This window comes from Mesoplodon densirostris, chromosome 6 (assembly GCF_025265405.1).
Source record: "Mesoplodon densirostris isolate mMesDen1 chromosome 6, mMesDen1 primary haplotype, whole genome shotgun sequence".
In the NCBI taxonomy this organism is placed as follows: Eukaryota; Metazoa; Chordata; class Mammalia; order Artiodactyla; family Ziphiidae; genus Mesoplodon; species Mesoplodon densirostris.
The window spans coordinates 40,291,734-40,307,876 of NC_082666.1; the positions used below are offsets into that span (position 1 = coordinate 40,291,734).

Consider the following 16,143-nt stretch of genomic DNA (forward strand, 5'->3'; position numbering starts at 1 on the left):
AGACCACCCATCACCCCCTAGACTTATGGCAGGCAGCTCTACCTGCATTCCTAGATAGGCTTGCGGGAAAAAGGGTTAGCAGTGCTTGATAAATTTTGGTGTAGTATCAAAGGAGAATATGTGTAATGTGTGAAGAAGCTATTATAATACTCCTGTCTTTTAAAACTACATATCTGTGTGGGGCTAGACTCTCCATATAGTTCAACCCAAAAAAACATATTGCAACAAAGTAAATGCAGAAGTAAATACAAGAATCCAGCTGTCTTCTTTCAAGCCATATAGGAAAGAAATTTGCAAACATATAAAAGAGTGCTGGGCTTCCCTGGTGGCGCAGTGGTTAACAATCCGCCTGCCAATCCAGGGTACACAGGTCCAAGCCCTGGTCCGTGAAGATCACACATGCCATGGAGTAGCTAGGCCCGTGCACCACAACTACTGAGCCTGCGCTCTAGAGCCCCTGAGCCAAACTACTGAGCCCGCCTGCCTCAGCTACTGAAGCCCCTGACCCTGGAGCCCGTACTCCTCAACCAGAGAAGCTACCACAGTGAGAAGCCCGTGCACTGCAACAAGAAGCCCGCACAGAGCAACAAGAAGCCTGCGCACTGCAACGAAGAGCAGCCCCCACTCACTGCAACTGGAGAAGGCCCGCATGCAGCAACAAAGACCCGGTGCAGCCAAAAATAAGTAAATAAGAAGAGCACACTGTATACTTAAAAAAAAAAAAGAAACCGACAGACACAACCCTAGGACAAATGGTAAAAGCAAAGCTATACAGACAAAATCACAAAAAGAAGCATACAGATACACACTCACAAAAAGAGAAAAAAGGAAATATATATGTATATTAAAAAAAAAAAAAGGAAGAGAGCAACCAAATCAATAAACCAATCTACCAATGATAATAAGCTCTAAATACTAAACTAAAATAAACATAACACCAGAAACAAATTAGATGCAGAAAGCCAACCCCAAGTCTACAGTTGCTCCCAAAGTCAACCACCTTAATTTTGGGATGGTTCATTGTCTATTCAGGTATTTCACAGATGCAGGGTACATCACGTTGATTGTGGAGATTTAATCGGCTGCTCCTGAGGCTGCTGGGAGAGATTTCCCTTTCTCTTCTTTGTTCTCACAGCTCCCAGGGTTCAGCTTTGGATTTGGCCCCGCCTCTGCATGTAGGTCGCCTGAGAGCGTCCGTTCAAGCCCAGGCAGGACGGGCTTAAAGTAGCAGCTGATTCGGGGGCTCTGGCTCACTCAGGCTTGGGGGAGGGAGGGGTTTGGCATGCGGGGCGAGCCTGCAGCGGCAGAGGCCAGCATGACGTTGCACCAACCTGAGGCGTGCCATGTGTTCTCCTGGGGAAGTTGTCCCTGGATCACAGGACCCTGTCTGTGGCGGGCTGCACAGGCTCCCGGGAGGGGAGGTGTAGATAGTGACCTGTGCTTGCACACAGGCTCCTTGGTGGCTGCAGCAGCAGCCTTAGTGTCTCATGCCCGTCTCTGGGGTCCGTGCTGATAGCCGCGGCTCGTGCCCATCTCTGGACCTCGTTTGGCGGTGCTCTGAATCCCTTCTCCTCGCGCACCCTGAAACAACGGTCTCCTGACTCTTAGGCAGATCCAGACCTTTTCCCGGACTCCCTCCCGGCTAGCCATGGCGCACTAGCCCCCTTCAGGCTGTGTTCACACAGCCAACCCCAGTCCTCTCCCTGGGATCCGACCTCTGAAGCCGGAGCCTCAGCTCCCAGTCCCCACCCGTCCCAGCGGATGAGCAGACAAGCCTCTTGGGCTGGTGAGTGCTGGTCAGCACCGATCCTCTGTGCAGGAATCTCTCCGCTTTGCCCTCTAAACCCCTGTTGCTGCGCTCTCCTCCGTGGCCCCAAAGCTTCCCCCCCACCCACTCCCCATCTCTGCCAGTGAAGGGGCTTCCTAGCGTGTGGAAAATTTTCCTCCTTCACAGCTCCCTCCCCGAGGTGCAGGTCCCATCCCTATTCTTTTGTCTCTGTTTTCCTTTTTGCCCTACCCAGGTATGTGGGGGAATTTCTTGCCTTTTGGGAAGTCTGAGGTTTTCTGCCAGCGTTCAGTAGGTGCTCAGTAGTTGTTCCACATATAGATGTACTATTGATGTGTTTGTGGGGAGGAAGGTGATCTCCACGTCTTACTCCTCCACAATCTTGAAGGTCCCTCCTCGGGAGAAGTTAGTTTGACCACGTAGGCTGAGGCCCTGTAGGGGAGGCTATGCTTAGAAATCCAGTGAAGGATTGGAGTAGTAGGGGTTACAGGAACACTTCCCATGTCTTTGCCCACACACGATGGCCGCTTTTCCACCACCCTTCTCTGATCCCTCTAGTCATTTTTCTCCGTCTAGCGCAGCCAACATTACATACCCTCTCTTTCCTATACCTCCTTCTCCTCTCTCTTTCTCTCCTTCCCTAGCTGTCAGAATCAGCTCAGAAGTCATCATCTCTGGGAGCACTCTGAAACCCTACAGTTAGAATTAGTCATTACTTCCTCTGTTTCTACAGTGATTGTCTTACCCCTTCATTATAGCACTTAGTGCATTCTGTCTTGTATTACGGATATTTCCATCTCTATCTCCCTTCATCGGATTGTAGGGGGCTTCTTATCACAATAGCCCCAGTAGAGTGGCTTGAATGCAGATCATACTTAATATATGTTTGTTGATGAATGAATAAGGGATCCTTGTTTACAAAAGTTTTTATTTATATTATGTGTTCAGAGATAGATGTAGTAGAGACCAAAGTGGTGGAAATTCTAAAGGACTTTAATGATCAGATGAAGAAATTGTTTGGAGAAGTATAAAATACGTGCTCTTTCTCAGTTCAAGAGTATTGACCACAATTTGGCTCTCCTAACCCTTTGCCTGAGCATAAACCACAGCCCTTCTTCCACACCCATACCCTGCGCCAAACCGCAACCTCATAGCTCCAGCTTTACTAACCCGCCTGTGAATGTGCTGCCTGTTACAAGACGGAGCAGATACAATGAGACTAGGACAAGAAAGAACACCTGAAAACAAGGGAAATGGATTTTCCCCTGATTTATTTAAAACTTTTCTTCTCAAAAGTTCACTTTCATGGTATAAGCAGTTTTAAGTGGCTTTTCAAACATTAGCAGAGTTCAAACTCATACATGAATCAAAATTGGGCTTAAAATGTTTTATGCACAGCTGTGTTGGTTCTTGCACTTTCCATGCTTGAAGGATTTTAGATCACTAATCAGTGTGTTGCATTTGCACGTTTTCTTTATGCCTTTCAAATCGGAGCCTATTCATATACATGCACATCTTTTTGTAGATAATGATTTATGTATTTAGAAGCTTACTTCCTCATCAGTAAAATGAGGGGGTTGGAGTAGATTTCCAAGATTGCTCTGTCAGCATTTTAAAATGAGTCAATGATCGTGTGACTGTAGGAATTAATTTTTGTCCAAGGGCCAGTGCCTACAGAATCTTTAATGGTTTTTTCTTTAGAATGTTTGCCACTAGGTGGCAGTAAGAAATATTATTCTTAGCGATGAGAAGTGCTTATCAATTTTTAAGTTTACTTTAAAAGAGAGATTTGTAGGTCTAAAGTTTAAGGTGTCTGTTTTGAAGTTATGCAACCATAGCCAGACCTCAATATGTTGTTTCTAGGATTTATGCTTATTTCATCCAGGGATAAAACTGTTGTGTCCCTTCATAGCAATTTGTATTAGGGAATTATGAGAAAAAACACATAAGTTAAAGCACGTAATTGCATTTTACAAAACATTTTTTTACGATAAAAAGTAAGATATGGTAATTGTAGAAACTTTGGAAATACAGGTAGTATAAAGGAGAAATTTTAAATCACTCCCAGAAATAATATATGTTAACTGTTTGTCATGTTTCTTCCTAGTATTTTTTTTCGCATATAAAATTAATCACATTGAATATACAGTTTTTACACCTTGATTTTCAAATTAATGTTACATTGTCTTTTCCTATGTCATTAAATATCTTTTTTACAATGTGATTCATGCTGTTGGATAAACCAAGATGGATTCAACCAATCCAATGTTGTTGGGTGCTTTGGTTGCTTCTAGTTTTTCACTCTTATAAGTAATACTGTCATGAACCTAAATCTTTCCTTAGGATATATTTTTGGAAATCAAATTACTGAATAAAAGGATATGAATTTTAATGCTTTGGTTACATATCATCAAGTGAGTTCCCAAGAAGGCTTTACAAATTTGTGCTCCCAGAACTTCCCTGGTGGTGCAGTGGTTAAAGAATCCACCTACCAATGAAGGGGACACGGGTTCGAGCCCTGGTCTGGGAAGATCTCATATGCCGTGGAGCAACTAAGCCCGTGTGCCACAACTACTGAAGCCCGTGCACCTAGAGCCCGTGCACTGCAACAAGAGAAGCCACCTCAATGAGAAGCCAGCCCGCCACAACAGAAGAGTAGCCCCCACTCACCGCAGCTAGAGAAAACCCACATGCAGCAACGAAGACCCAACACAGCCAAAAATAAATAAGTAAATAAGTAAATAAAAAATAAATTTATTTATTTAAAAAAATTTGTGCGTCCAACAGCAATGGAGTGCCCCTTACCACATCCTTGCCAACACTGAGTATTAAGGTATAGGGTTGTTTTTCTTTTTATTTTTTAAACAGCAAGAGGTAGGGTGGGGAACTAATCTTTATAGCATTTGATTTTTAAAAAAATCAGTTTCTAACCATATCATTTTGGGAATTTAAGCCAAGACAGGTCTGCCAGTTAAGTTATTTTCGTCTTTCCAAGACCTTAAGCATTATAGTCAGCTTGTATAATGCAGGTGTTGTGAATACTGTTGAGGGAAATGTTTATGGCTATTTTAAACATTACTCAGGAATTATTTACAGTCCCTGATTGCACCCTCTGAATCTATTGAATGTCCTAGATTTTTTTTTTTTTTAACTTTCATTGGCTCAGCTGCCGGAGTAACTCATGCAGTTTTGGGGAGATAACCTCCATGCCTTGGTCCAACACCCAGCCTGTGAGTGCTTCTGGGCAGCACTGGATTACAAGGGAAAGGCTTTACGTGGTTTTCCTTAAGACCTACAATCTTAGCTGACCCTTAACTGTTACCGGCTTGAAACCGGTTTTCTTCTATTGTGCATACACTGTGTTACTTTCTATCTCAACTGGGTCTGTAATACTTCATGCTTTAATTTTTAAAAGTCAATCAAGTGAATTATGATGGCAGCCACCGGTTTCTAGGTGGCTTAATTGAAACTTTGCTTAATTTAATTGTATTAAAAACTGAATTTATGGGACTTTAAGTGATATGCCATACTTAGAGAATGTAGCCCAGTGCTTCACACATGGTAAGCACTCAAAAAACTTTGGTTGTTATAATTGTTAGAATTCCCTCAAGAAGCAACACTTAACCAGCTAAATGGACTAGAACATACTAAAATCTTGGGGGACCAAAGAGCCTTCAGGGCCCCAAACAAGCTAGTGAGGGAAAGTCAGCCCTAGGCAAGGGCTGCAAAACCAGTGGGGCCAGGTTCCTCCTTTGGAGAGAAGTTTGGGCTTCACTATAAGAGTTATTGGGAGTCTTAAGCTGAATACCAATCAGATTTGCATTGTTAAACTATTCTAGCTGCTTCATAGAGAATGCATACAGGGAGATTCCCTACAAGGTTTGGCCGCAGAGTAGGTAACCAGCCTTGGGCATGTTACTTACTTTCATTGTGTCTCAGTTTCCTCATCTGTAACACATTTAGTAGTAGCACTTACCCCATAGGCTGTGGGGATTAAATGAGTTGATATTGATAGAACAGCTCCCAGCATATAAGTGCTTTAAATGTGTGTTAAATAGATGCCAAAAGTTTGGTAACAGAAAGTTAAGCACCGCCAGTGCTGCCCTCCCTCCATCTAACATCAGACTGACCTCCTCTGTGAAAAACCCAGACTGCTCCTGACTCTGAACCATTGGCTGCCTCGTTTCCAAATAAGGAAACTGGGCTTCCTCCCTCCCCCTGCCTGGTCTGCTGTGGGCACCTCCACATGGATGTGGCATATGGTTGGCCAAGCCTGGACTTTTCTTCACCAGAACACCTACATTGCACCCCACACAGGGAGTCAAGTCCCACTTGCTGAGAGCACCATGTGTGCTCCTTGCTGTGGTGAACTCAGCAGAATCTACCAGTAAACACCGCCTCTCAAAGGATGGTACGTTGGCTGTAATTGACTTCTCCTGGCTCTGCCAGCCTAACCACAACTGCTTGATCTCACCCAGATTGCACTTAGTGTTTGAAAATAACTGGGAGATGAACTCTCCTGGGGCTATTGTCAGCTCCTGTTTGCTTTCTGTATTTATAAAGGACAGCTTTGAACTGAAAGGAAAAAAAGGCCAATACATGCAGGTAGCTTCCATCCAGACTTTTCTTCACTCTAGAAGGAGCCTTTTCATGATCTTACACCTTATTAAAAAGTTCACTTTAGCTCTGTAAATTTCCTGTTTTTCTCCCTCTCCAGTTGTTTCATTTTCTGTGAATCACATTATGCATGTGGCTGGGCCTTTTTTTGTTGTTGTTTAAATCATGAATATCTTCTACTGAGTAGCAATATTTCAAAGTTACTTTGTTAGCTTGCTATAAACTCTTCTAATTTGAAAACAGTAGATGGGATCTCATGTAAGGACAGCAGGTTTCAATCTCTATTACTTAGTAGTGTTGCCTGGAGTTCTGTTTTGAGGATACTGAGGCAAGTCTGAGCTCATAGGGAGAAAGTACCATGATCTACCTGAAAGGGTGCACACCAGACTGGGGTAGATTTTTCCCCAGGGAGAAGGACTGCTGTAGAATTGTGGTGGGGAAAAGGAGAGATGGCACAGAAGTCTTCCTTGGTGTTTCTAATGCTTTATTAAGTTACATGGCGGGCAAAATTTGTCATTTTATATCTTTTGAATATGTGAAATCGTTTATGATAGATCTGAAAAGAGTGACATGATGGATTAGTGATATGTGCCCTTTTGTGTTAACTGGTGTGTTTGTTGCCCCAGCCTCGTGGGGCCTACCTGTGACTGAAGTGATGCATAGCCTCTTCCCTAGATTTGACTGCCCTAAGTATTTGTGTATGAACTCACACACATTTATACAAATTCATTTTATCTTGTAATGTGTACTCACAAAATGCAGTACAAGACTTTAAAAAAAGAATTAAAATGAAGACTGTTGGCTGGCTAATGAGTATACTAAAAACCACTGAGTTTTATACACTTAAAGGGGTGAATTTTATGGTATATGAATTATATCTCAATAAAGCTGTTGTTAAAACATAAAATATTTCCAAATAACACTTTCCAAAAAGTAAAGATATTTTTCCTGATTAAAAAGTAGTACAAACAAATATACGAAACTGGAAAGTGTACTGAAGTAGAAAGAAGAAAAAAGATATAAACCCGTACTAGCACCATCCCAGAGACTGTTAACATTTGCTGATATTTTCTTCCATTATTTTTTCATTCCCATGTCTGGATTGTTTTTATATTGATAAGATCATTTCTCTATATACAATTTTGCATCTTCCTTTCTTCATTTAACATTATAACCATTTAAAATGCTGTCATAAATTCTTTATAAGCATTTTAATGGCTTACAGTGAGCCATGGTATTGAGGGTATTATAAATTAATCATTCCCTGCTGTTAGACATTTTTTACTATGAGAAATAACACTGTAGTGAACATCTTTGAGCATAATCCCCATCATGATATTTGGATTTATTTCCTTAAATATACGTTAAAAGCTCTGAATACTTTTAAAAACTTTAATATACATTCTCAAGTTGTTTTCTATAAAGTAGGCCTCTACCAACCTATAAGGTGTCTCCATGTTACAAACATCTAGGCAGACATAGCCCTGGCAGTCCAAGCTTGGGGGTGGGTATGGTTTGTGTTATACTTGCTTACACTCTATAGGTGCCTTCGTGCAGTTCACAATAGCAGTGATGTGTGGATCCCATTTGTATTTTTCCAATAGCTCACACAGAGTACCTGTTTCAGAGAATGCAGATTAGCATTAGGTATTCATGTCTTTAAAACTCTTTAATTCATTTAGTGGAAAATGTTATGTTGATATTTAAATTTGCCTTTTTGATTATGAGACTGAACATTTATCCATGTGTTTCTTGGGCATTTGTGTTTTGTTTTAGGAATTATCTGTTCATACTCCTTTTTTATGCTCTTAGTATTTGTCATATGGTATTTTGCACACTAATATGATTACATATGTCTGTATTATTTGTTGTTAATATTCTTCATAGTTTTGTGCTTATATTATTCGCTGGAAAACACAAGAGTTTTTTTGTTTTTTAATTTAGGACGATCAGTGATTTGCTCCCTTGATTTTCAGTTTACAAAGTTCTTCCCCATTCAGACATGTGAAAAGTACTTGTATTTTCTTCTTGTTTATTTTATTTCAGTTTTACATTGATCTCTTAATTTACAGTAAATTCAAGTATATTTTGATAAATAATGTGAGAATCTAATTTTTTTCAAATAGTTTTCCTAGCACCATTTATTGCATAATCTTTCCTCTGTGATTTGTGGTGTGTTCCTTGTTATGTATTTAATTATCATCTCTACTCTGATAAAAATATTCTACTGAGTTTGAAAACAGTAAAGATCACATTTTTAATATGGTTTAAGCACTGTTCATTAGTTATACATTTTTTTCACTGTTAGTATTTGTTTAAATTTACTTAATGTAATAATTTTATCACTAACTTATTTATTCTTTATACCTGAATCAAAGTGACCTGAGTTATTTGGACAAATTAAGATTATTCGTTTCATAGAGACCACCCCATTTGCAAATGACCCAGATTCTAAGCATTATATATAATGGGGACTTACATTCATTTTTAAGACCTTTTTCTCTTTCTGTTTATGTTTTTTAGGGGTTGTTATCTCATATACTTTCCACATTCAGATTTGATATAAAAGAAGTTGATCTTTTTACTCAAGTTCTTGGGTATGCACCCACAGATTACTATTCTGGTTTACTTAAAAATGTGAGTATTTTTAATTTATTAGTATTGAAATTTTCATTGCTTAATGTACCATCTGCAAAAAAGGTAAATGGAAATATTTCACTCCTCCAGGAGAGCTGTTTAACTTTTCTATGTTTATCTCTTCTTACCTTGGGCGGACTTATGGCCATGTAAGGAAAAAATGTGAGATGGAAGATTATGAGAAAGAAGAAGGAAACCAGGAGAGGTTATTCTAAATCAACCAACCTCTCTGTCCCTTAACACATACGTCTCATTTATTCTCTCAAAGGTTTTTGGGAGAAAAGATTCCCTTAACCAATATAAACACAGCCTTTTACTGTTAGACAAATTTCATATTCAAAAATAACCTGATAGGAATTTTATGTTAAAGCAAAATATTCAATAATAACAATCTTGTTAATAGTATTATATATTTACATCTTAGTATTAAAGCTGCGATTTCGTCTACCTTAAATTTTAGCCAAATTTAAGAAATTTTAACTTGTGGTCTTTCTTAACATAGCTCTTCTAAAAAATGTTATGAGATTTTTAATGTTTATTAACTATTCCTGTATTTTGGAAGGTTTATACATGAATAACATTTTAAAAAAATAAAGAACTAAGTTAAGAAAGAAAAAAAGTAAGCTAACTCTAACATGTTTTTATTTTTAACAGGTTTGGTTTTAATTTGGGGGAAATTAATGACTTGTCTATTATTCATTTGCTTACATCAGAATATGGAGTAACAGACATTAAACATAAAATCCAAGTTATTAGTAAATGTGACTTGGCACTGCTTTGACAAAGTAAGACAAGGAAAAGATTGGTGGGGGAAGAGAGTAGGGAATCTCAACGGAAATATCACTCACATCAAGAAAAATAGAACTGATGTAATCCTGTTTGCAGTGTGAGTTAACCTGCAACTGATTTTGTTTTACAGATGGTTTTATCATTAGTGTCTGAACTCAGAGAGAATCATCTTAATGGATTTAACACTCAAAGGCGGTAGGTGTTAAACTAAACATTCCTATTCTCAAGTTTCAAAACGTATCAGTTTGGTTATGAGAGAAAAATTTTATAATACTTAGGAAATGCATGTTCATAGTTATGGTTGTATTCTATGTGGAGAGATTATTTTCAGGGGATACATGGCAAATTGGTAAGTTTTACAAATTTTCTTTTTTTAATTACTATTCTCTCAACTCTCAGGTCAGTAAGTAGATCATGCAATGACTCTTGGGCACCCATTGAGTAAAAAGCCCCACATATGCAGTATGGAACATAAAAGTAAGAAGTGTGCAGCTCAGTGTGAGTGTGTATCGTTCAGACACACACATACACGATCAGAATATTTACAAGGCAATAGATATTTGATGTACACAAATAACCTATTTTAAGAAACATAATATTCCAAAATCTAGACTAAACAAATCAAACAGATTCAGACAAATTTAAAGGCAATTAATCATATTACAAACTGTTTCTTCACTATATGAAGGAATTCAAAGTTGTTTTTATTGGTGAGCATTTCATTTTTAACAACTCATTAAGAGAATCCGGGGGACAAAGAAATTTGTGACTTTTTTTTTTTGTAAAGCTATTGACAATTAAAGCTCTATCAGAAATGGTCTTTGCCCTCAGCCTTTAGGAATCCTTTGCATTTAACCCCTCAAACTATAAAACTCTTAGATGAAAACACTGGAGAAAATCTTCATGACATTAGATTTGGCAGGGATTTTTGGAATATGACACCAAAAGCACAAGAAACAAAGCAAAAGTAGATAAATTGGATTTCATTAATATTAAGACAACATCTAAGTGAGTGAAAACATTTGGGAATGATATATCTGATAAGGGACTAATATCCAGACTATAAAAAGAACTCCTAAACCTCAACAAGAAAAAACTCAGTTCAAAAATGGGTAAGAGACTTAACTAGACACTCCTCCAAAGATGTACAACTATCCAATAAGCACATTAAAAAAATGCTTAAAATTACCAATTATGGAAATGCAAATTAAAATCACAGTGGGATACCACAACATACCTAGTAGGATAGCTATAATTTAAAAAACGAACAAACAAAATGGAAAACGACAAATGTTGGCAAGGATGTGGAGAAAGTAGAACCCTTATACATAGCTGATGAGAGTGTAAAGTGGTGCAGCCCTTGTGGAAAACAGTTTGGCAGTTCCTCAAAAAGTTAAGCGTAGAATTTCCATAAGTCCTAGCAATTCCCCTCTTTGGTATATATTCCAAAAAATTGAAAGCAGGGATTTGAACAGATACCTGTAAACCAATATTCATAGCAGCATTGTTCACAATAGCCAAAAGGTGGAAACAACCAAGTGCCCATCAACAGGTGAACAGATAAACAAAATGTATATAAATATAAAAGAATACTATTCATCCATAAAAAGGAAAAAATCTTTTACATATGCAAGAACGTGGATGGACCACTGAAGCCACCGAAGGACAAATATTCTATGATTCCACTTATATAAGGTACCTAGAATAAGCAAAGTCATAGAGGTAGGAAACAGAATAGAGGTTATCAGGGGCTTGAGGGAATGGAATTATTGTTTCATAGGTACATAGTTAATGTTGGGGATGATTAAAACTTTGGGTATAGACTGTGGTGACAGAAGGTGAATATATTTAATACCATGGAATGGTTAACCACTTATAATTGGTTAAACTGATAACTATTATGTGTGTTTTACCACAATAAAAAAAATTAAGAAAAAAAAACGTGATACCACTGTACACTCCCTCAAATGACTAAAATTTAAAACACTCACATTAGCATGTGTTGGAAAGGATATGGAACTACTGGATTTCTCACACACTGTTTTTAAGAATGTGAAGTGGGGTGACTACTTTGGTAAACAGTGTGGCAGTTTATTATAAAGTTAAACATACACTTACCACTGAGCCCACCAATTCCACTCTTGAGTATTGTCATGACAAATGAAAATGTAAGTATTCACAAATATTTCTATATATTCATAGCTGCTTTATTTGTAATAGTTCAAAACCAGAAACAGGGCTTTCCTGGTGGCGCAGTGTTTGAGAGTCCACCTGCTGATGCAGGGGACACGGGTTCGTGCCCCAGTCCAGGAAGATCCCACATGCCGTGGAGCGACTGGGCCCGTGAGCCATGACCGCTGAGCCTGCACGTCCAGAGCCTGTGCTCCGCAGCGGGAGAGGCCACAACAGTGAGAGGCCCGTGTACCGCAAAAAAAAAAACCCAGAAATGATCCAAAGGACCATCTGCAAGTGAATGCATAAACAAATAAAAAATTATCTTTTACCACTGTTTAAAAAATGAAAAGACAGGTCATAGACTGTGAGAAAGTATTTTCAAATCATACATCTGATAAAGGGCTTATACCCAGAATATACAAAGATCCCAGTAATAAGAAGACAAATAACCCTGTTATGAAACAGGCAAAAGATTGGAATACATGTCACCAAAAATATGTACACAAATGGCTAATAAGCACACAAATGCTTGTGTATGAATGTTCAAAGTGGCATTATTCATAGTAGACAAAAAATGGAAGCAACCCAAATATCCATCAACTCATGAATGGATAAACAAAATATAGTATTGAATGGATAAACAAAATATAGTATGTGCATACAATGGAATACTATTCCTCAGTAAAAAAGGAAGTCTCCTGATTCATGCTATAATATGTGTGAACTTCAAAAACATAATGCTTAGTGAAAGAAGCCAGTCATGAAAGACCACATATTGTATGATTCCATGCTTATAAAATGTCCAGAATAGACAAATAATACTATAGAGACAGAAAGTAGATTAGTTGTTACCTGGGACTAGAGGTAGATACAGGGATTTCCTGCCGATGAACACAAAAGATCTTGAGGTGATGAAAATGTCCTGAAAGTGGATGATGATGATGATGATGATGATGATGATGATGATGATGGTTGTCCAAGTCATTAATTTGTTAAAAATCTTTGAATTGTACATTTCAAATAGGTGCATTTTGTGGTATATAAAGTATACCTTAAAAAGTAATAAGAAGAGCCTGTAGGGTGCATGGAAAGCACTTACCATCATTTACATGTCAGGTAAAGACTTTGATTTAGCCTTGAGGTGAATGTTGAATAATGGATCTTTTAAATAATAGAATTAAAAATTACTGAAGGGGACTTCAAAAATCAATAAGATGCAGTGTGTACATACACCCCACACCAAACTCCCAATATAGGTAAAGTTGATTTCTTAAAATTCAGCTAAGAATAAATAAAAACAGAAACAGAAAGCTGTTAACAAATAGAAAAGAGCAGCCAGACGGAGAAGATATTTGCAACTTGTAAAACAGACAAAGGACTAGTATGCAGACTATAGAAATGCCTCCTGGAAATCACTCATAAAGACGCAAACACTCCAGTATGGAAATGGCCAAGCTATATAAGCAGGTCATTACCAAAAGAGGAAAACAGTAAATAATAAACATTTAAAAAATTCTTTAGGAGTGATGCCAGCAAGATAGAATAGGAAGCCCTAGTCCTGTTCTTCCACAGAGACACTAACTTAAAAATAGTGTATGACCCAAAGAGACTTTATGAGACTTCAGAAATCAATTACAAAGTCACAGTACCCCTGGCAAACTCAAAGTCAAGCATAGCCGTATCAAAATGGGTAAGAAAGCCATTTCATATCAACCACAGTAGCCCCTCCCCTAAGCTGGCCTGGCTTGGGAGGATTGGGAGGAAAAGTCCAGCTTGAAGTATCTCCCTTGGGAGGGAAAGACTGGAATATGTCCAGTGTTCTAACTTTTGGGGGGCTACCTGAGGGACTGCTATCTGTCCTTCCTGACTCTGACCACTGACAGGGAATCGGCATACTTTCAATTGCTGGAGACCAGGGAGAGTTAAAGAGAGCTCAGCTGCTCTTTGCAGCAACAGAGAACTGGCAGTGCCACAGACAGGTTGGCTCAGGTCAGCATGATTAGGACAAAGTACCCAACTCACAACTTCTCTTTTGGGGTGGGGATGGGGAGAAGAGTGGAATGTGCATACCATGTTACAACTTTTAAAAGGGATACCCTAGAGATTAGTTTCCGTCTCCCCTGACTTGAGGCAGTAACAGAACCAGCATACTTTGGATGCCTGGGGGGCTGGAGAGAACAAAAGAGCTTAGTGGCTTGTTGAAGCATCAGAGAACCTGTGGTACCACAGATAAACACTAGAGGGAGGAGGAGATTATCAACTCCTGAAAAAGAAACTGGCAAAGCTCTAACTGGGAAATTATGTGCCTAGGCCCAGAGAAGATGCATCCCCAGAAAATGTTTGAAGGACCCCCAGGTTCTCTAGCCAGGTTGATTGTGAAAGTCTTCTCCTGTACAAAGCCAGTCTGTAAAGACTGGGAGAGGTGACTGTTTCTTCAAATTCACAAAACAGAAAAAAATAATAAGGCACACAAAGAAACAGGAAAACGTGGCTCAATCAAAGGAATAAAAATAATCTCTACAAACCTACCCTAAAGAAATAGAAGTCTATGAATTACCTGGCAAAGAACTCAAAATAATCATTCTAAAGAAACTCAATGCACTGCAGTAGAATACAGATAAACAACTAAACAAAATCAGAAAAATCATGAATGAACAAAATGGGACTATCAACAAAGAGATAGAAATTATTGAGAAACAACCAGACGGATATTCTGGAGCTGAAGAATACAATGATTGAAATGAAAAATTCACTGGAAGAGTTCAGCAGTAAACTTGATCAAGCAGTTAACTTGAAGACATGTTATTTGAAATTATTAAATTAGGGAAATGTAAAGAAAAAAGAATAAAGAAAAGTAAATTAAGCCTAAGAACTAATGGGACACCATCAAGTGGACCAATTATATGCATTGTGGGAGTCCTAGAAGGAGAAGAGAGAAAGAAAAGGGCAAAGAGCTTATCAAATCTGAGGAAGGAATTGGGCATCCAAATTAAAGAAGCTTAAAGAACTTTAACTAGGATGAACCGAAAAGGCCCATACTGAGACATGTTATAATCAAACTGTCAAAAGTCAAAGACAAGAGGTTGGAGGAGGAAAAAAAGTCAAAGACAGAGAATGTTGACAACAGCAAGAAAAAACTCATCACATTCAAGGAAGCTCCCATAAGATTATTAGTGGATTACTCAGCAGAAACCTTAAGGCCAGAAGGGAGTGGGATGATATATTCAAAGTGCTAAAAGTAAAAACCTGCCAACCAAGATGATTATATTCTGCTAACTGTCTGTGGCAGGAAGGAGAAATTAAGACCTTTCCAGATGAACAAAAGCTGAGGGAGTTCATCACCACTAGACTTGCTGTAAGAATTGTTAAAGGGAGTTTTTCAAGTTGAAACAAAGACTCTAGACAGCAACACAGGAGCATCCCAAGATACAAAATTCTCTGGTAAAAGTAAATATGTAAACAAATACAAAACCATGTAATATGTAACGGTGGTGCATAAATTACTTTTATTTCTGTTATAAAACTTAAAATATAAAATCAGAAAAAATTACGATAATTGTAAAATTATGTTAATGGATACAAAATATTAAAAAGGTGAAACTAGGGGCCTCCCTGGTGGCGCAAGTGGTTGAGAGTCCGCCTGCCGATGCAGGGGATACGGGTTCGTGCCCCGGTCTGGGAGGATCCCATATGCCGCGGAGCGGCTGGGCCCGTGAGCCATGGCCGCTGAGCCTGCGCGTCCGGAGCCTGCGCGTCTGGAGCCTGTGCTCCGCAACGGGGGAGGCCACAACAGTGAGAGGCCCGCATACCGCAAAAAAAAAAAAAAAAAAAAAAAAAGGTGAAACTTATGACATCAAAAACATAAAGCAGAGGGAGGAGGTATAAAGGAGTAATGTTTTTTACTGCAACTGAAGTTATCAGTTTAAAATAGATGGTATATATGTATACAATGGAATACTACTCAGCCACAAAAAAGAACAAAATTTTGCCATTTGCAACAACATGAATGGACCTGGAGGGCATTATGCCAAGTGAAATAAGTCAGACAGAGAAAGACAAATACTGTATGGTATCACTTATATGTGGAATCTAAAATATCAGACAAGCTAGTGACTATAACAAAAAGGAAACAGACTCCC

At 38.7% G+C, this 16,143-nt stretch overlaps 1 protein-coding gene across 5 annotated transcripts in view; it reads left to right on the forward strand.

Annotated features, from left to right (window-relative positions):
• FANCC (FA complementation group C) overlaps nucleotides 1-16,143 on the forward strand; it is a 291,379-nt gene that overhangs the window by 198,336 nt on the left and 76,900 nt on the right. For all 5 annotated transcript variants that reach the window (XM_060101949.1, XM_060101951.1, XM_060101952.1 and 2 more), the window contains 2 exons: nucleotides 8,927-9,040; nucleotides 9,960-10,024. In XM_060101949.1, coding sequence (XP_059957932.1) covers nucleotides 8,927-9,040; nucleotides 9,960-10,024 — 179 coding nt within the window. The remainder of the gene's footprint in view (nucleotides 1-8,926; nucleotides 9,041-9,959; nucleotides 10,025-16,143) is intronic.